This window comes from Emys orbicularis, chromosome 3, assembly GCF_028017835.1.
Source record: "Emys orbicularis isolate rEmyOrb1 chromosome 3, rEmyOrb1.hap1, whole genome shotgun sequence".
NCBI lineage: Eukaryota > Metazoa > Chordata > Testudines > Emydidae > Emys > Emys orbicularis.
In genome coordinates this window covers 141,146,286-141,166,894 of record NC_088685.1, presented here as the reverse complement: position 1 = coordinate 141,166,894, position 20,609 = coordinate 141,146,286, and the positions used below count along the sequence as shown (strand labels likewise).

Sequence of the window (20,609 nt, the reverse complement as noted above, 5' to 3'; positions counted from 1 at the left end):
CACCCTGAGCCTGGCGCCCCACAAACCTGGTACCCAAGGTGATCTCCTGGGTCACCTACCCCTAAATCCATCTCTGCCGAGTAGTACTAGTGCTTAGTCATCCACCCTTGCCTCTGTCTAGTTTCTTAATAATATATTCATGTCTTTGAAGTTTGCAGTGCTTAACCTTCCCAATTGGTATAGAATAATTTATTCAAGTACATGATGAACTACCAATTTTTTCTGTGCCACATCTAGCTGAAATTGTTACTAACCTCTGAAGGCTTTAAAGATTTTCTTTTAAAAAAATACTGGCTTAGTCAGCATGAGGAATTCATACTAAATGCCATGTCTAAGCTATTAATAATATCCTCCCACCTACAGTGGGCCAAATTAATGTCTTACAGGGTTCGAACTTCTTCAACTTAAGTGGAGTTGCAGCCATTTTTTTCCAGCAGTGAATTTGCCCTGGTATGAGTGATAAATCCTTTGCTCCAAGTCTCTCATGGTCAATATCATGCCATACACACTCTGAGATAAGGGGAATATTAAATGATAGATAGAAAGGGGCTAAGTTTGATTTTAAATATCTGACAGAAACTTAGCAAAAGTACTTCAAGACATATCAAGGCCAAATTATGTTCTCAGTTATGTTCTTCCACTCCCAATGGTATCAACAGGGTTGCTAGAGTTTAACTGAGGGCAGAATTTGCCCCATACAGTATCCAAGCTCTATAAGAAATAAATATAGTGCTTAGTCATACAGACTAGGTTTCAAATCTTCCAGGAAATCTTTTGGAAACTCTTTAAAATATTAGTGTACAATTTACATACTATGCACTAAATAGAAATCTTGCAGCATAACTCTATTGAAGGGCTTGTTTCTAGCAAAAGTAGGGTGGTCCTGTTAAAAAGGCATTGTATAAGAAAAGCAGCTACTGTTAATTGTATCTCAAAACATACTTATTATGTTAAGAAGACACATGATTATGAGCAAATTTTTGTCCATAAAGGTGCCATGTATCAGAGGGGTAGCCATGTTAGTCTGTATCCAACTGGACAGTCTCTACATAAAAGAATAAATGGACACAAATCAGACATCAGGAATGGTAACATACAAAAGCCAGTAGGAGAACACTTCAATCTCCCTGCACATTAAATAACAGATTTAAAAGTAGCCATCCTTCAACAAAAAAACTTCAAAAACATACTTCAAAGAGAAACTGCAGAGCTACAATTCATTTGCAAACTTAACACCATTAATTTGGGCTTGAATAGGGACTGGGAGTGGCTGGCTCACTACAAAAGCAATTTTCCCTCTCTTGGTATTGACACCTCCTCATCAATTATTGGGAGTGGACCACATCCACCCTGACTGAATTGGCCTTGTCAACACTGGTTCTCCACTTGTAAGGTAACTCCCTTCTCTTCATGTGCCAATATATCTATGCCTGTCTCTGTAGTTTTCACTCCAAGCATCTGAAGAAGTGGGTTTTTTACCCACGAAAGCTTATGCCCAAATAAATCTGTTAGTCTTTAAGGTGCCACCAGACTCCTCATTGTTTTTGTCCATAAAAGGTTTCCCACAAAAACTCTAAATTGTTCTAGGGAAATCTTCAAATGATATTAAAGCTTTTAAAATAGTAATTGCAAAGACATTTGATGATTGGTCCTACATAAAGAAAGATGAAGTGTCCATATGCAGAAACCAAAACGGGGGAAAAAACTTGTATGGTATATGCAAATCTGCGCACTAGTCAAATCCTGGTTGCAAAAGGTTTAAGATACTGCAAAAGGTATTTGTCCCCTTCTCTTTCATCCATTTGCCTAATTGTAGAGTAGATATGTTGTTTACTATCTAAATTGATAGCAGAATATTCTGCCTTGGGAGAAATTGTGTTCTCCTTTTAAATGGACCCATCATAGAAGGTTTCATATTTTTAAACACCCAACTTTCACAGTGAGCTGCAAGATATTCTGAGTTAGAAGACTGTAATTTTTGCTTTTTCACAGGTGCAAATTATACCTTTCTAAATCTATTTCAATAGTATTTTAAGATGCTTTTCCAAGGATTTTTTCTCACTTCTGGGTATTTTTTTATTCTTAGTATCTAAGGAGAAAAATGTTCATCTTCTTAATGCCATGTGTCAAGTTTTAACAAAATGTTAATTTATCACATTAATGTAAAAATGTGTGGATAAAAGTCAAAACAAAAGTATTAAGTTTAATATATTAAAGAGTTGGTTTCTTTGCTATACCTATGTCTAGAGATCTTAAATCATTATGTAGGGAGATTTATGTATTTCCTGACCTCAAAAAAGAATATAAAGGGAAAAATTGTAAACTATTGTAATATCTTGTGTCACTGGGATGTTAGTCATTCCAGTATTATTATGTAGTCCTATGGCATCTAGAGTGGGAATTGGAGAAGTAAATGTAATGTTAACTTCAGTGGCAGCAGAGTTAGGCCAATACTGAGCGCTGGTGAAAATCCTAACTCTTGTTTCTTGCTGCTGCCTTGAAGGAAGTTAATCAGCATGACTCTCTGCCCAGAGTTCTGTTGCTGTGGAGGACTGGGAAAGCAGGGAAATCAGCAAAACCAAGTATGCCCTGAGAAAACTTCAGGATTGTAGGTTAAAACTCTGAATGCTGGACAGGGTATAAGGCCACTCTGGAGGTTGTTTTTGCCTTTGGGTTGTGAAGATGCTGGGTGGATAGCCTTGGAATGTTCAAGTACTTCATTCACAGAACAGGCTTTCAATTATAATATTAGCCTCTGCCATAGAAGAATATCAGGGACAAACCTGTCAGTTTTTGAGCAGGAAAGAACTTCCTGCTAATTATTACTAACAGAATGGGGCACTGTGTTATGGGAGGCAGTGACTCTGAAAAAGACTTGGTCATGGTAGATAATCAGATGAACGTGAGTTCCCAGGTTGATGCTGGGGACAAAGGGCTAATGGAATCCTTGGCTGTATAAACGGGAATATTGAGTAGGTGTAGTGAGTTTATATTTCCTCTGTATTTGGCACTGGTGTGACTGCTGCTGAAATACTGGGTCCAGAGCTGGCGTTCACAATTCAAGAATTTTGAAAAATTGGAGAAGGTTCAGAGCAGAGCCACAAGAATAATTAGAGGGTTGGAAAACATGCCTTATAGTGAATGTGCTCATTGAGTCTATCTATTTAGCTTATCCCAAAGAAAGTAATGGGGCAACTTGATCACAGTCATAAGTACCTACATGGAGAACAAATTTGATAATAGAAGCTCTTCAGTCTCGCAGACACAGGTATAACACAATCCAATGGCTGAAAGTTGAAACTATACAAATTCAGACTAGAAAAAAGGCACAGTTTTTTTGATAGTGATGGTAATTAATCATTGGAACAATTTAGGAAGGACTGTAGTGGATTCTCCATCAAGGGCAATTTTAAAATCAAAATTGGATGTTTTTTTCTGAAAGATATATTCTAGTTCAAACAGGCATTAATTAAGGAAGACCTATGGTGTGTGTTATACAGAGGTCAGACTGGATTATTGCAATTGGTCCTTTTGATTTTATAATCTCTGAATCTGTCATTGGCCTTTTCCCCTTTTTAACATTTTAATCAAATCTGACTTTAGGCATCATTCTAGGCATATACATGTATGGTTTCTTACTTATCCTTCTAGATCATATAGAAGTTTTAAGTCTAGAGGTCATCTTCTCAGAGGTACTGAGCATGCTCAGCTCCTATTGCCATCAGGAGCAGTTGTGGATGCTTGCTATTTCTCAGGATTAGACCCTCAGTCTTTGCCTATAGGTCTGGCTTGTCAAAACCTCAGGCCCTTTCTAAAGATTATTGTTTTATTACTTTTATTCTGCATAGCACCTAAAGGCTTTACAAACACACCGAAGAAACAGCCCCTGCCCCATGGAGCTTGTAATAGAATTTGAAATGTGAGTGTGACAAAGAGTGGCGGTAGGGATTAGATTAACAATAAAATAATGCCCGATTTGTGATCCCACAATTTGAGATTACAGACCACTGAAAGTCTTTTATTTATGAATAATAAATTAAAATAAAATGACCAACCCTGACAATAACTCTACCTACTCCTCATTGGGTGGTTATATTTTTGTATGCATCACAGCACAAATGGGATTTGAGGGGAGAGACTAGAGCCTCCTGCATAAATTATTTGCACACTGGCCTTTCTCCCAACCCCCGAGGGACACTTCCTTGAAGTCCCACTCCCTCATATAGATGGCTACTTTTTGCCCTTCCTCCTACTGCTAATCTTTATCTCTACTCTTTGCCTTCCACTCATGTTCCTGGAAGGGAGGTTGTCCCTTACTCACTACTGTGTTATGTCCCCTGAGAAAACTGAGCTGTAGTCTTATGCAGCTTTATACATTCTGTGCATCTCTTCATACTTTTTGCCCTTCTAAAAATGACTGTGTCCTTTTGATAATATTATGTCCAAAAGCAAACTAAATATGTTGAGATGGGAAAGAAGGACTCTTTTCTGATGAACGGTGTAATTCACTCATTGTGATTCCATATTATCCCCCTTCTCTGGCTATTAGAAAGCTGCAAAATTGGTTGAATATATCCATTCCAAATATCACAAAGCTAAATAAGATGAAAAACAGGGCACCTTCTCTGGCTGTAGTATTTTCTTTCAACTATACTGTGTGTATTTTCAGATCATGTAGCTGTTCTTGCCAAGAATTCACTAATATGGCACTATGTTCCTCTGCAAAAGCCTCGTATGCTCATTTAATTCTGTCTTTTTGTACTTGTGCACTATATTCTAGCTCAATGAGTATTGTTTTGGATTTGTCAGCACTTAGTTTTAGTTTCATTTTCAAGCTACCTTACTATCTGAATTTTTTAAAACGTACAGTTTGTGTCTTTTTTTACAACATCAGAAAATTTAATGAGTCCTTCAAATAGAGCACTAATATAAGCTCCAAACAGTAAGATGCAAGGACTGGTATCTAGTCTGCACACACAACTTTCCCCAGTTGAGTATAACTCCTCTTTAGTATTTCATTTGTTTAATCTCTTTTAAAAGGGGCAAATTTGGCTCAGTTACACTGGTGTAAATTTGTAAGAACTCTAGTGAAGTCAATTGAGCTGATGAAATTAATGGATTTCCTCCAGATTTACACCAACTGAGCAGAATATCTTCTTTTTTTCTACCTCAGTCACAAATTAAAATACTCCTACTTGGGTATAGTAAATTTTACCTATAGTCTACTTTCCTAGATCAGACACTTCTTCTTTTTTTTTTTTTTTTTTTTTTTTTTTTTTTCCCTTCATTTATCTGATGGGCATTTCCAGTCCTCCAGCACTTCATCTGAATCTTTCAGATTCCTTTTCTACCAGTCATCTTCTGGGCTTTTAACAACCAAACTAGTAGCAATAAGCACACAGACATAATATCATTTTGCAGGAGCACATCTGGATTAATTCTTTTCTCTTTCTGAAGACACTTGTTGTTGTTTCATAGGTAATAATGATGATATCCTGTGCATTTTTAGGGGAATGGGAAACCTTGGTTTTATGCTAAGGAATTTCTTGGTGTCTCAAAGACATTTAAAAATAATTTTACTTCCTGCCCTGTCACAGCACTTCCTCCGAGGATGAAGGGGCAGGGCTAACTGCATCCAACAGGGTGAATTTACCCCCTCTGTGTCAAAATGAGGTCACTCTTCCTCATTAAAGACAGTCTTTTCTACAACCACCAGTGAGCACAACAAACGTTGGCGTCTATAAAAACAGTTAGTGAGGAATATCGACTATTCCTTAATGTGATGAAAACAAAATACATGAATGTTGACGTGACTAACAAAACCAGGATGTGACATCAGGAGCAGACATCGCAATTAACAGATGAGCTGTAGAGGCAATAGATGAATTTAATTATCTGGGATCATATATATCCAACCACAAGGCTATTCTAAAGAAATGGGACGAAGACTAGGGATGGCTCACTCAGCTATGGTTTCCCATAAGAAAAGGGGGGAAAACTGCGGCATCTTAAAATGTACAAAGGTACTATGTTGAAAAGCCTAATTTTTTTCCATAGCAATTTATGGATCTAAATCAAGCTAATGCTGCTGAGAAGTTAAGCTTTTGGAATATGGTGCTGGTGAAGTCTCTTGTGTATTTCCGGGACAGAAAAAGAAGACTGTGATATTGTCCAGGGTACAATATGGACTGTTGAACAGCTGTGTCCCCTTAATTCACTAGCCTGGCATGCCTTTTACACTGCTTTGCTGTTAGAACATCCACTCCTGGCATGTTCACACAGCGTTCAGCATGCAAATTCACTCCTAGCTAAATACATGAGCACTCTGACCAATCACTCATGAATTACATACAGGGCAACACCAGCAAATTCGTAGTCCCAGCCTCATACCCCAGAAATTTGCATCTTGTATTGCTCATTACCCTTCTGAACAGTACAGGCTCATAGAAAGTCTGTCATTTTATCAAAGGACAATGATAATGCACCAGCTTTGTTGTCCCAAATGGAGTTTCCCACACACTTTAATCAAAACACACACTGGTTGAGATAAAAAAATAAAATAAGTTTATTAACTACAGAAACATAGATTTTAAGAGATTACAAGTGATGATGAATAAAAATCAGGGTTGGTTACAAAATAAAATAAAGAAGCAATAGGTATTAGTTTGCATAACGTAACAAGCTAAGTGAATTTAAAAGCAAAGGTTTTGTCTCACCGTACGCTGTTGTAAATTTCACAGGCTGGGTCTCTTTTCAGCCTAGGATCACTCGTCCTTAGTTCAGTGTCCTTCAGGTATTCACTGATGTCATGAGCAGAGAGATGAGAGGTGAGTTGGAGGCCACTGTATCTCATTCTTATACAACTCTCCCCTCTTTGAGGATTAGCCCCAGCTGGGGTGCTGGGACAAGCAGTCTCTTGTGTAAGTGAGGTTTGAACCATCTCTGTGAAATGTAAATGTCTTGTTTACACTTTTCCCCCTGCTGGAGAATGGCTGTTTAAGCTGGTGATAGCCCTTCAATACCTGTCTGGGGTGCTAGTGTCTCTGTCTCTGAAAAACTGGTTTATGGGTGTTACCCAGAATTACAACATATTTCAGTAACAATCATACAGTAGAATCTTATAACTTCACATACAGTGCTGATATACATGTTTTAATGGATAATAAGGCTCAGCAGATTACGACTTTTCAAATGATACCTCACAAGGCATACTTTGAACCAGATTCACCACAGTTTGTAAAAGTAGTGAACATACTAGTACAGACTGTCACAAAGGCTAATGCCTGTTAGAAATATTATTGGAGAGAAGCAGATCCTGATGTCAGAAATAAACAGATGCAAACTTATGTACTTTGGTCACATTAGGCATGGAGATGGAAATAACCTTAAGAAAGTTGCTATGGAAGGAATAGTGGAAGGTCATTTTAGTAGGGGATGATCAGTGAGGAGATGGATGGATGGTGTGTGGCTGATCACTGGACACTCATCTGCTGAGTGCTAAAAGTTAGTAATGAATCGCAAAGGCTTTCAAAAACTCAGACAAGAATCAGTTAATTTACTTACTTACCTAGGTTACTATAATTCTGGTACTGGCATGTTTGGGATTCAGATGCAAAGTGTTCTTTAAATAAACCTTTATTTCCTATAAATATTTTTCTCTGTTATCTCTTTCACTTGGATATATTTGGTTAATAAGAACCAGGGTTTTCTTGTCCTGCTTTTATTACTTCAGAGGAAGTAAAAGAGGACCCAGCTAACTATATATTTAATAAAAGTTGCTCTGCCAAAATACACCAATAGTCCATAAACCCATGTTTTCTCTACAAAGGTGTCTAGAGCTTAATGGCTAAAAAAGTGCACTCTTCCCTATTAATGAACTTGATTCTGCTATACTGTGCTTTTTAGCATCCAATAAGTGTACTATATTGTGAATGGTGCCATATAATGCTATGGGTATATTTCTTCCTGACTTCATGTAGTGATTAGTATATGTCCTGAATACAGTTATTATGAATTGCCACAATGAATGACAATGAATAGTCATTGAACCAAGGAAAAAGAATGTGATTGACTATACAGTCTAGTGGTAAGGGTACTTGCCTATGATGTGGAAGACTTAAGTTCAAATCCCTGCTTCAGTGACTATGTAGTTATTTATCCAATGGGGAACCGCTTCTATAAGAGAGCCTGACCTCAGAATAGTCCAGTGGTTAGGGCATTGTTGTACAGAGTGGGGAATCCAAGTTCAGATCCTGTCTCCACATCGGGAAGAGCCGGTGGGACCCAAGTTAGTGTTCGAACCGCAGGACTAAAGGGGCACTGCTGTCAGGGAGGGGAAAATGGCCCAAAGTTTTGGGGTAATCATGTCAAATTCACAAATAGTTTCAGGTTGACCAAAACAGCATTGTTTAACATATAAACTATTCATCTGAAAAAATTCACCTAACTCTAGCCCTGAAGCATGTGGATATTTTCCCCTGTACTCAGGCTCCCGGTGCCTCTCACTCTATTGCCTCTGGTTATAACCGGAAATACCCCCTCTAGTGCTACCTATTAAGAAGAGTCTGACATTTCCATTATAAACTCCTAATTCTGTACTATTTATAACAACTCGGACATTTCATTGAAGGCTCAAATTGGCCCAGTAAAGTCCCAACTTGGAGCAACTGTGTTTGCAACATTAAAAAAAAGTATTCAACAACATAACACATTTAAAATACACTGACATAAACCCAGGGACAAGATATAAGGTTCACAAATAGCTAGGTATAAATGCTTACAAAAGGGAGGGAAGGTTAAATTCTGTTTTCAATAACCATTTTGACATCACTGAATATAATTAAAGACAAACTCTGGCCCAGTCTTTTTAGTGAGACAGAGTTTAAAATGAAATAATGGATTGAATTTGTTCATGGAGTTATTTCTGGGATGAATTTGACTCCTTTCCCTACTTTTTACTTATTATTTATAATTGTTATGATAAACATTGAAATTAAAATTTTTCTGGGACATAATCACTAAAAGCATAATGAAATGGTGGAAATTTTGTGTGGTGTTTGCAACATGGTTCCCAGATCATCTACTTTTATGGATGTCTCATATCCTAAGTGATTGACTGTTGAAATGTCCTGCAGTAAAGCAAGTCAAAGTGAGTAAAAGGCTTGATTTAGGTCTGTGTAAAAAATTGGGGTATGAAACCCCAAACAATACAAAACTCACCATGGTTGATGTTTTGGTAAAAATCTGTGGCCTGATCGTGTTCCCATAAAAGTCAATGAGAGTTTTGCCATTGAGTTCAATCAGTGTATGATTGTACATGTGAAAGGCAGCACAGGTTTTTCTAAAAGTTCTATTAAATTTTAGTAACCTTGAATGATTTATGATTTTTCATAATCTTAAATTGGCCAAGTTTCACTTTGAGTCAGAAACTCAGAGCAGAACTTGGGGTTCAAACTAACATTAACTGAAACTGATGAAAAGATTCAAATGACTGCACTGTGCTCCAGGGATGAATACTATTGAGTTTCACACAGCTTTGGTTAAAATGCCATCTTTGGCTCACCATACCGTGCCTCAATGTAGTGTAGTGGCAGCACATTCTTCTGACAGCGGATGCCTAGAAGGCTTCAGTTTTGTGTGCAAAACCTTATTTAAACACAGAAAGTTGCATTTGTACAGAAAGTTGCATTTGCAGCGTGTACAAGCAGATCTAAAAATAAATGGGTTTTGTGTCCTTTTGTGCTTCTTTATGATGTTGTAAGAAGGACTGAAATGTACATTTGTTTGTTGTTTCCATTTGCTTTATTTTTTTTTTTATTTTAAAGGCTTGTTTGACTGGAGGACTTTCTTGGGTACCTTACGTATTTATTGTGAGTTCTTACCTCATAACTGAGATGTGGAACCTTAAACACCTATACCTTTTAAGCAAAGCATTTATTAGGCAGTTAAATAAGTTTCTACATAAACAAAGTCTTAAACAGCATAGCTAAAAGTCTCTTCCCCTCCCAATTGCTTAGCTTAGTCTCTTGTGATGACATAATTTCATTGGTTCTCCATTGAGTCCTTTTCAGGCTAGACATGACCTGAATTTCTAAAATAAACAAAAATTAGCAGGAAATGTGAAAACAGGTTTTTGTCTATATTTTGTCAAGACTGTTCAAGCCCCTTTGTGTTACATGAAGAAGCAAGCTCAATTTCCCCACCTTCTTCAGGCTACCTTTTAAAGAAGTGGTCCAATAGTCCTTGCTTTCTGAAGGAGTGATAGTCAAGATCATGGTGTAGGTTTCATATATGCTATGGGGCACCTTGCACAGTCTGTGCATTGCCTTCTGGGTCCACCACACTTTTCAAATGACAGCATTGCACAGAAGATCTCTTATTGTTTGGAGTCCCTGGCTGAACCAAGGAAGAAACGTGTTTTGCTTCTGTGGTCTTAAAAAGGGTTTGTTCTCTCTGAGTTATGACTTTGAGCTATAGCAACTTGTAATTAAGTGTCCAACACAAATTATAGGTAATAATTTAATTGAATAATAATCTTAGCTGCTCCACTCCCAACCTCTGTCACAAATCCTGCTGGAGTGAACATTAGGTGTTTTTTTCATGCTTCTCTGTATATTGTTCACAGTCCTTTCAACATAGAGAGATAAAGTGAAATCTGTCTAAAGGCCACCTGAACAACTAGCAAAAAGGGGTGCCTAGCAAAAGTAGGTCTCAAAATTAGTGTTGCCAGGCCTCCAGTTTTCGACTGGAATGCCAGGTCGAAAAGGGACCTGGTGGCTCCCGTCAGCACTGCTGACCGAGCCCCTAAAACTCCCGTCAGAGGCGCAGCGGGGCTAAGGCAGGCTCCCTGCCTGCCCTAGCTCCGTGCGGCTCCCGGAAGCAGCTGGCATGTGCGGCTCCTAGGCACAAGGGTGACCAGGGGGGTTCCACATGCTGCCCCTGCCCTGAGTGCTGGCTCCGCAGCTCCCATTGGCCAGGGCTAGGAGCCAGGGGGACATGCCTGCCTCTCCCGGGAGCTGCCTGAGTTAAGCGCCGCCTAGAGCCCAAGCCCCAAACCCCAACCTCCTGTCCCAGTCCTGAGCCCCCTCCTGCACCCAAACTACCTCCCAGAGCCTTCACCGCACACCTACTCCTGCATCCCAACCCCTAGCCCAAGCACTGAGTTCCCTCCCGCACTCCAAACCCTTCAGCCCCAGCCTAGAGCCCCCTCCTGCACCCTAAACCCCTCATCCCTGGCCCTACCCCAGAGCTTGCACCCCCAGAAGAAGCCCTCACCCTCACCCCAGTCCAGAGCCCCCTCCTGCACCCCAACCCCCCCTGCCCCAGCCCTGAGCCCCCGCCGCACCCAAACTCCTTCCCAGAGCCTGCACTCGTCCCGCACACCAAACCCTTCAGCCCCAGCCGGGAACCCCCTCCCACACCCTGAACCCCTCATTTCTGGCCGCACCCCAGAGCCTGCACCCCCAGCACAGAGCCTGTTCCCCCTGCCACACCCCAACCCCCTGCCTCAGCCCAGAATCCCCTCCCACACTCCAAACCCCTTGGCCTCACCCCCCAGCCTGGAGCTCCCTCCTGCACCCCAAGTCCCTCATCCCCGGCCCCACCCCTGAGCCCGCACACCCAGTCAGAACCCTCACTCCCTCCCGCACCCCAACCCCCTGCCCCTGCCTGGAGAAAGTGAGCACGTGAGGGAGGTGGGATGGAGTGAGGGGGGCAGGTCCTAGGAGAAGGGGTGGGACAAGGGCAGGGCTTTGGGGAAGGGGCAGAGCAGGGGCGAGGCAAGGGTGTTTGGTTTTCTGCAATCTGCCAACCCTACTCAAAATAGACCAAGCAACATTGTTCTGGAAACCCTAATGATGTTTTAAAGTAATAAATTAAGACAGCAGATTGTCTATTGGAGGTGGATCTCAGTGCAGGTTTCAAAATATTATCTCCTGAAGGCATTGCTTTTGCATTATAGTGGCATCCATATTGCTACATAGGTGCAGGGTACAAACCGGTAATATTCATGATCCTGTATACAGCGTTATCTCATATTTTTCCAGAGGAGTCTACACTCCGGCATCTTACGTTTTTGAATATAGTTTGTCATCCTCAGGATAGATTTATCCATACTTCACAGTTTTGACCATATCTCTGCTTACTCTAACCCATAATACAAGCTTCACTGTGCAGTAACTAAATGCAATAAATATGGAGTTCAATGTCAGATTCCATTCCTATGTGTTTTTAATTTTTAGCCTGGATGTGTAAACACTACTGAAGTGGATATAAAAAAGTCTTCAAGAATGAAAAATCCTCACAAAACAAGAAAGGTAAGTACTGTGTTTGGATAAAAAGTGTTATATTTCCAGAGTTGTTTATTTAATATGACTGAAATATGTAAAACCTTTTTTTCCTTTCTTTGCATTGAAAAAATACATAAAAAATTCCATAGCCTGTTGTGACTTGAAACTACTAATTAGTAAGCCATTTACTAAGGGTATGTCTACACTTACCATTTAAAGCGCAAAAAGTCCCTTTTTTGCGCTAAAACTGCGGGAGCGTCTACACTTGTTCATGACTTTTTGCAGTGAAACTCTGCGCTGGTTAGGCCTCAACTGGAGTATTGTGTCCAGTTCTGGGTACCGCATTTCAAGAAAGATGTGGAGAAATTGGAGAGGGTCCAGAGAAGAGCAACAAGAATGATTAAAGGTCTTGAGAACATGACTTATGAAGGAAGGCTGAAAGAATTGGGTTTGTTTAGTTTGGAAAAGAGAAGACTGAGAGGGGACATGATAGCAGTTTTCAGGTATCTAAAAGGGTGTCATAAGGAGGAGGGAGAAAACTTGTTCACCTTAGCCTCTAAGGATAGAACAAGAAGCAATGGACTTAAACTGCAGCAAGGGAGGTTTAGGTTGGACATTAGGAAAAAGTTCCTAACTGTCAGGGTGGTTAAACACTGGAATAAATTGCCTAGGGAGGTTGTGGAATCTCCATCTCTGGAGATATTTAAGAGTAGGTTAGATAAATGTCTATCAGGGATGGTCTAGACAGTATTTGGTCCTGCCATGAGGGCAGGGGACTGGACTCGATGATCTCTCGAGGTCCCTTCCAGTCCTAGAATCTATGAATCTATTTACTTTCACCAGTTCCCTATCACCGGTGAAACTTACAGTGCAAAAACTCAGTAAGTGTAGACATACCCTAAAAATTAAAACAAACCTGCTTTTTCTTTAGGCTTTTTCTTACAAGGCTATCTAAGGGTACTGAGCACCTTCAGCTTCTGTGGTTCAATCATAATAAAGCCTTACAGGAACTTTCCAATTTTAACTGCCCTAAACAAAATATGTTGTTTGCAAATGTAAATTCCATGGCCCCAAAGAATCCCTCAGAGGCATAGACAGGGGGAACTAAAAGAATAAGAGACCCATATTTTGCAGTGTAGAACATATTGTCAGTATGTTGTACAGTATATTGAATATTGCATGGTACATACTTAGTATCCCTGTTACAAATTTTCTATCATTAGTTAAAGGGAAAAAATATAAGTGAAAATGCCCACAGAACTTTCACTTTCAGTAAGTACAAACATGCAAGAAAAATAGTAGTAGCAATGGATCCTTGCACATCCTTGAAAGTAAAGAGAAATTTAAAATAAAGATGTCCCCAAATGAAACCCCTGGAACTTTGGAGGAAATAGATTTGATATACCAAATCAATTTTACAAATTGCCCAAGTCTATATAACAGGTTGGACCAAAACCCCAGATCCAAGCAGTCCTAAATTATAAGGTATTCCAGATCCAGAGCTGGATCCCAGTTCTGTACATTGATCCCATTTTTAATCTAAAGTATCACTTTGTAGTTAGATTATAGTGTAGTTGCATGGTAAAATCCTGAATCTGAAGGAAGACTGGATTTGGAGATGTCATCAGCACAATTTGATTGCATTAGTGAAAGGTCCCAGGCATTAGTCATTTATCAAGCACCTGGCACACATTTGGGAACTGTACAAATAATAATTCATCATGGCAGTGTACCTCTCAAATTTCCTGTTCCTTCTCTTCCGTGCCAACCACCTCCACCCACTATAATAGATGCCCTACTGTGTCATCCCTAACACGTGCTACATGCAAATATATATATAGAGAGAGAGTTAGACATAAAATCCTATGTTATCATGTAATAGGGCCTTTTCTCAGAATTATTTATTTCATTTCGCAACATTGTGTTTCAATGTATGGCATATTTACAGTTCTGTTGAACAATGATGTAAGGCTTTTGAATACACAGAGGTAGCTAACTTCTTAAATACATAATACAAAAATATATATGATGATGTTTGTATAAGATAAGCACTCTTTAAAAACAAATGTCTTTCTTTCCATACTTTTTCATAGTCTGTCTATGGATTACAAAATGACATTCGAAGTCATAGTCCTACCCACACACCAGTACCAGAAACCAAGCCACCCACAGAAGACGAATTACACCAAGAGGTTTGAAAACAATTATAATAAACTTCTAAATAAACCATTCTGGGGAAAAAAAGAATAAAAAGTTACCATAACTGTCAAGTATATTTATTTAACATTTAAATTAGATCAATTAAATGTTTAGAGGAAACAAAGTTTGAGAGTATATTTCTTCTCATCTCAGTACATGGAGATTTATGCATATAACTTTCATTAAGGGTAATGGGAGTAGCACTAACTTTTTTTAGTCTTTATTAACAGTGTAAGGCTTTACCAATAATCCAGTTTGTGTGTTCTTTTTGTAATTAAATGCATTAGCCTTTTTGCAGTAACCAGTTCACTCACTCACTCTTCCAACACTTCACTTTAAGGTTTGAGAGCATAGTTGCATCTCAGTGTGTGTGGATTTACTCATATTGCCATTTATACTTCATTAATCTTTCCCAGAGCAATAGAAGCAGTAAAAGGTGGGTGACTGGGAACAATTAATGGATTTCTCTGTAAAAATTAAAATACTAATTAGATTTATTTGATGAACCTTTAGGAAAAATGTTATACTTGTCCATTTTTAGCTATGTATAATGTCTTGTACTAATAGAGAGTTCCATCTACTTTAAGAAATATTATGATAATATGTCATTATAGCTCAGATACACTTCTCTGTGACTTAGGAAAAATTAAATTTACATTGTAGTCCTAATAAAACGTTCTGCAAATAGAGTCAAGCAAGACATTACTCATGCCACTTTTTGCCTTCACTTTTTCAGATAAAATATTGGCAAATACAGTTAGATAGACATCGATTAAAAATGTCAAAAGTTGCAGAGAGGTACGTATATTGTCACATTTTCTATTTTTGAAATGGTCTAAGAAGTATCTAGAAATTTTCTGTGAGAAGGAGCCAGAGAGGAGGAGACAAGGGAGCTGGGATGTGTTATTCAAATTGACTGAAGACAGTTTACTTTGTGTGAGCTGTGAAGGCATGTCTATTTTCTGATTCGCTAATGTGGTGTGATTTAATGCCATTTCTCTCAGTTCAGTGAAACAGGAAAAAAAGTGCTGAATTTAGAAGAAAGCTGTGGCGCGATCATGTAACTGCTTTGTACACTAAGCTCCCTGACATTGCCTTCCCTAGGAAAATTGCTGTTTTTCAGGACTGGTGTGGAGAAAAGGCCACAAAATTACTAATGTAGATGTAACCCACTTGTCATTGTATGTTGCGTATGGCTGTATGTCCCTATGTACAGAGGCTGTGTCTGTTACAGCTCTACAGTGCAGAGCCTGGCTCTTTAGCTTCACTAGAGCACCTCTTATTTTCAGCTCAGGAGGCCCTTAGTTCAGTCCCTGGTATTGGCCAAATTGGTGGCGTCTCACAAACTCCTTTCAAAGTCATCGGGTACCACAGCTGGTGTTGATGATTTTTTGTGGGCCTGCAAGACAATTTTTGCACCACGACATTGTACTAAGTTCATTCCCAAGAAATTAAAAAAAAAAAATTGACTCCTGTTTCATTCTCTCCCCCTCACTATCATTAACTGACTCTTATCCTGCATGCTCTCGCTCCACTCTGCATTAATATGACTGAACAACCCAGTTTTTATAAGTAAATAGGCAACTATATCTCCCAGAAAGCCAGGAATATCCTTATTTTCAAAACTGGTGCCTGTTTTAGAGAAACCATGGTTTGCCGTCCCCCGTCTTCCCCCCGCCAAACCCCTGTAGTCTGGCCACCTGAAAGAGCCACTGCACAGCTGAGTTGGTGAATCAGGCAGTAGGCAGAGTGACAGCACCTATGCAGCTCAGGGACCTATCCCCAGATCTGTTGTACAATAATGTTGCTACCTTGCCTCCATTAAGCCTCCCAGTGAGCTCCCCTCCCAACTCAGCCCTCCCCAAATCAGAGTCAGATCTACTTAATTAGTTTCTTTTATTTCAGCTTCTCTCTGTGCCTTATTTCAATCTCTTTAGCCTCATCTATAAAATGAGGCTAAAACCTGATTCATGGGCTGCGTGTTAGACTTTATTGATTAATGCATTTGACATTCTTCAGTGAAATTCCATGCAGAAATGTTTAGAAGTATTAATAAAGCTTGCAGTTTATTTTATTTCAGCCCTTGATAAAATAGGAAGCACTATCCCACCACCACCACTGTTTACTTTTAAAAAACAGGTTTCTGATCATAAAGCTCGTTAACATGACAATGTTTGATGGTTTTGTTTTTCTAGTCTGTTAGCTTACACAGAGCAGTATGTGGAATATGATCCATTTCTTGTGTCGCCTGACCCCTCTAACCCTTGGCTATCAGATGACACTACATTCTGGGAACTAGAGGTCTGGTATGTTATTTCTTCCTTCTTTTCAGATTAATAAAGTACACGGCAATAATTTCCGTCTTTGCTTGAAATGTGCAGATTTCAACCATACGTTCTGCAGCACAGTACTGAGGCAGATAGGAAATGCGACTACCATGCGTACCAATTTGCTCTTGGTCTTTTCAGCTGTCCAGTTTCATGTTATTTTGGATGGATTTATATACCTGCATGAAAAACTGCAGGGTCCACAATGGCCAATATACAGGGTTCCACTGAGGAGGGGGACGAGAAGGGGAGCCCCATATATACATACGTGTGTGTGTGTGTGTGTATATATATATATATATACACACATACACACACACACACACTCCTATGCTATATTGATTAAGCACTGACAGTGTGCTTGGCACTGACCATTAAATCTCTGTATAACACCACCATACAAACACAAGTGACTTGGAAGGGGAGAAACCCGTAGCTGAACTTTAGGAGTTCCCATCATTATTTGCATATACAACACTAAAGTGCTAGCTCAATCTGTGACTACTTTTTTTCTTGCCCACAGCAAAGAGCCAGGGCAACAGAGGGTAAAGCGATGGGGCTTTGGCATGGATGAAGCATTGAAGGACACAGTGGGGAGAGAGCAGTTTCTCAAGTTCCTGGAGTCAGAGTTCAGCTCAGAAAACTTAAGGTGAAGCTGAAGAGTTTTTATCTTTTTAGCAACAGCTAAGAAATGTTTTGTGTGTCTGGTGCCATTTTTTTTAAATTTATTTTCTCCCTTATAGATATAGTCCCATTTCTTCTGCTTAAGGGTCCAATCCTACGAGGTGTCGCATGCCCTCATTTTTCAATGGCTTTGAGTGTTAATGGTGCTCAGGCCAACACCAACAAATATATAAATACTCCGCATCCCTAAACACACTATTCTGATCATGTCCAGTTTCTAGAGGGATCCTCTCTCAAATCATCATATTACATGTCTCAGAAATGCCACAGGGCATTTGGTGTCTTTTAATACATACAGCATTATAAGGATAGTAAACTTACAGTGGGAAATTTTCAAATGCAACTAAGGGATTTAGGAGCAAACATCCATGGATGTTTGCTCCTAAATATCATAGCTGCTTTTGAAAATCTCCCTGACAGTGATTAAAAAGAACAATAAAATGCTCTTAACTCTTAGTGTAGGTTAAACATGTTATGACTGATGTGATTTGCTCCCGTCATGCAAGTTTTTTAGAAGCTTGTAAATCTCCAAGAAACTTCTCTTCAAAAATTGCATAATAAAGGCACTGTGTATGTGTAGGACAACTTGTCAAATCTAAATTTTTCTAGTTTAAAACAAGATCTCTTTTAAAAATGAACAGAAACGGCCCATTTCACAGTATTGAATTATAGCCAAACCACTAGCAAAAGCCATTTTTGGTTATTGCTGTTCCAGTGAAGCTGTATTAAAACTACCAGTATATGCATGTGAGAAGGACTTAACAATGGATATTAATTTTTGCTCTTCTACGGCCAAAAAAAGTGAATTTTGCTTCTCAAAGGTATGTATATCAAAAACCCATCCCCATACTAAGTTATTTTCATTGCCCAGCTGTGACTCCCTTAAAAATGGGATTCACCAGGCACCTGAGCAGTGGAGAGAGACCCTGGTCTAGTATAAAAGCCCTAATTTGAAAGATGCCAAGCACCCTCAGTTTCTAGACATGAGGGTACATAGCACTGAAGTTTTTCCAAACTTACATCAGAGTAACTGGGAGCAGATTATTCCATGCTATTGGGCATTCTTTTACCATGCTGTATTTAACATATTCACAGTTTGGAGATCTCCACTATTAAATCTGGATTTTATGTGGTAATACAGGAAACCCCTTATCTAGTCAAGTTATAGAACAATTTTGGATCAAAAATATAAATTAAATATTCTGGACCCTATCCTGTTCCCAGCTGTTGTTTTGCATTGATTTCAGAGGGACTAAGATCTGGGCCAATGTGTGTGTTGCTAAATAACATGTTACTTGTTGGTGGCAATTTCTGAATTAAAAAAGCTAAGTGATAATTAAAGGGCAAATCTTTTATCAGCCTGGTACAAAGGAATGGGAAGGTATTTTTTTTTATTTAAAAAATGTCCCAGTAATTCCTTATTCAAGGCAGCTGTTCAAACATGAACCTGTTCAACCTAGCATATGCTATGTTTTCTACACTTTTCTATGACTAATTTGTCTTGCTGCCAACCAGACTGTTACCACATAATCCCAGGCTCTTTCCTCTAATCCTATTTACAACACTAACCACAGGCAAACTGCAAGTGACTGATCCAGCAAAATACCCTAGAGGATTTTGTTTGGAGCTAATTTCTCAATGTGCCATCTCCCATTATATCTATCTATCTAGGTTCCTATATTAGCATAATAAAGCATAATATCTGAGCGGAGATGGGTGCCAAATAAAAAGCTATGCCTGTGACATGTTAGAGAGAACTCATTTTAAAGTCTCATATGTATGAGACTCAAAATGCCACTGATTGCAGTGATATAAATAAAATTTACTTCTGACATAGTAATCCCATGCATAATGAGTCACAAAGTACCTGTTGATGCACAATGGCACACCTAAATGTCTCAGCATCTTCCCGAATGCTATCACACTCAGTTTTGATTTCTTTAAATATAAAAGCACCTACCTGCTTAAACAGCTATTAACCACATAATGATAGAATTTGTAGTTTGGGGGATTTGATAGCATCTTTCTAATACTGTGGCAAGGGAATTTGCTTCCATCAATAGCTCCTCAGCTTAGTAATATGATTAACATAACTTCACATCCATGTTTATCAGGTGTCATCCCTTTGCAGATTTGACCATGACTGAATTTAAAACAAGTGTCATCAAAACCAGAGGAGTAGCAAACAGATGGGACTATAGTACCAAACTGCGAAATGTCCTGTAGAAAATACAGCATTGGGCTTCAGGCAGTGAGGAAACATTCACTCCTAATTAATCTAAAGCCCTGTGCCCAGGTCAATGGAGGAAATGGAGGCGATATAAAAAGAGGCTGTAATCAAGGAGCCACACCCATTGCATGAAACCATGTTTATTTTCAGCTTTATCTCATTAATACTCTCAATATGACTTTTTTCATGCCCTTGAGTTGAGAAGTGTGGAATCAGGATTGGTACTGGGAGTGAAGTTGGTCCACAGTAGAGTCTTTCTTAAGAAGTGCGAGCCAATGTGAAGAAATTTGAAGCAATGGACTGAAACCGAGAGGAAGGATAGTTCAGTGGTTAGTATGCTAGCCTAGGACTGAGCAGATGTAGGTTCAATTTCCTGCTTAGACACGTACTGTGTGACTTGGGCAAGTTAATTAGTGTCTCTGTACTTTGGTTCCCTATTTGTAAAATGGGAACAATACTACTTCCCTACCTCATGGGGGAGTTGTGAAGATAAATAATTAAAGACTGTGAGGTGCTCAGATACTACAGTAAGGGGGTGGGGGAGCCATGTAAGCACCATAAATTGATAAAACATAATACTGTACTTCTTGGGTAAAGAGGCAGCTCAGCTGGATGAGAGACATCCCTAGTCAATGTAGCTACTGGTTGGTCTCCTCTTGCTCTTCATTCAGCTAATATTTCTTGGAAAAAGTCTGATCAGGGGTGTTAGTAGTGTAGCTTCAGTACAGGACATGGGATTCTGAGTGGACCATTTAACTCAGAAGGCTCACAGAACTGCTCCTCCATGCATCAAGCCTACACTATTACACCCTCCTTAGTAATCATCCACTGAGAGCAAGTCCTTTTGGAAGCTCTGCTTTATGCTTGGTTCACTGTGAGGCC

The 20,609-nt window shown here is 39.3% G+C and overlaps 1 protein-coding gene across 6 annotated transcripts in view; it reads left to right on the top strand.

The window, feature by feature from the left end:
- Positions 1-20,609, top strand: part of RGS7 (regulator of G protein signaling 7) — a 420,700-nt gene that overhangs the window by 387,441 nt on the left and 12,650 nt on the right. For 5 of the 6 annotated variants that reach the window (XM_065400366.1, XM_065400369.1, XM_065400367.1 and 2 more), the window contains 5 exons: positions 12,240-12,314; positions 14,381-14,479; positions 15,223-15,284; positions 16,682-16,792; positions 17,337-17,462. In XM_065400366.1, coding sequence (XP_065256438.1) covers positions 12,240-12,314; positions 14,381-14,479; positions 15,223-15,284; positions 16,682-16,792; positions 17,337-17,462 — 473 coding nt within the window. The remainder of the gene's footprint in view (positions 1-12,239; positions 12,315-14,380; positions 14,480-15,222; positions 15,285-16,681; positions 16,793-17,336; positions 17,463-20,609) is intronic. The other variant, XM_065400368.1, reaches the window with a different exon arrangement.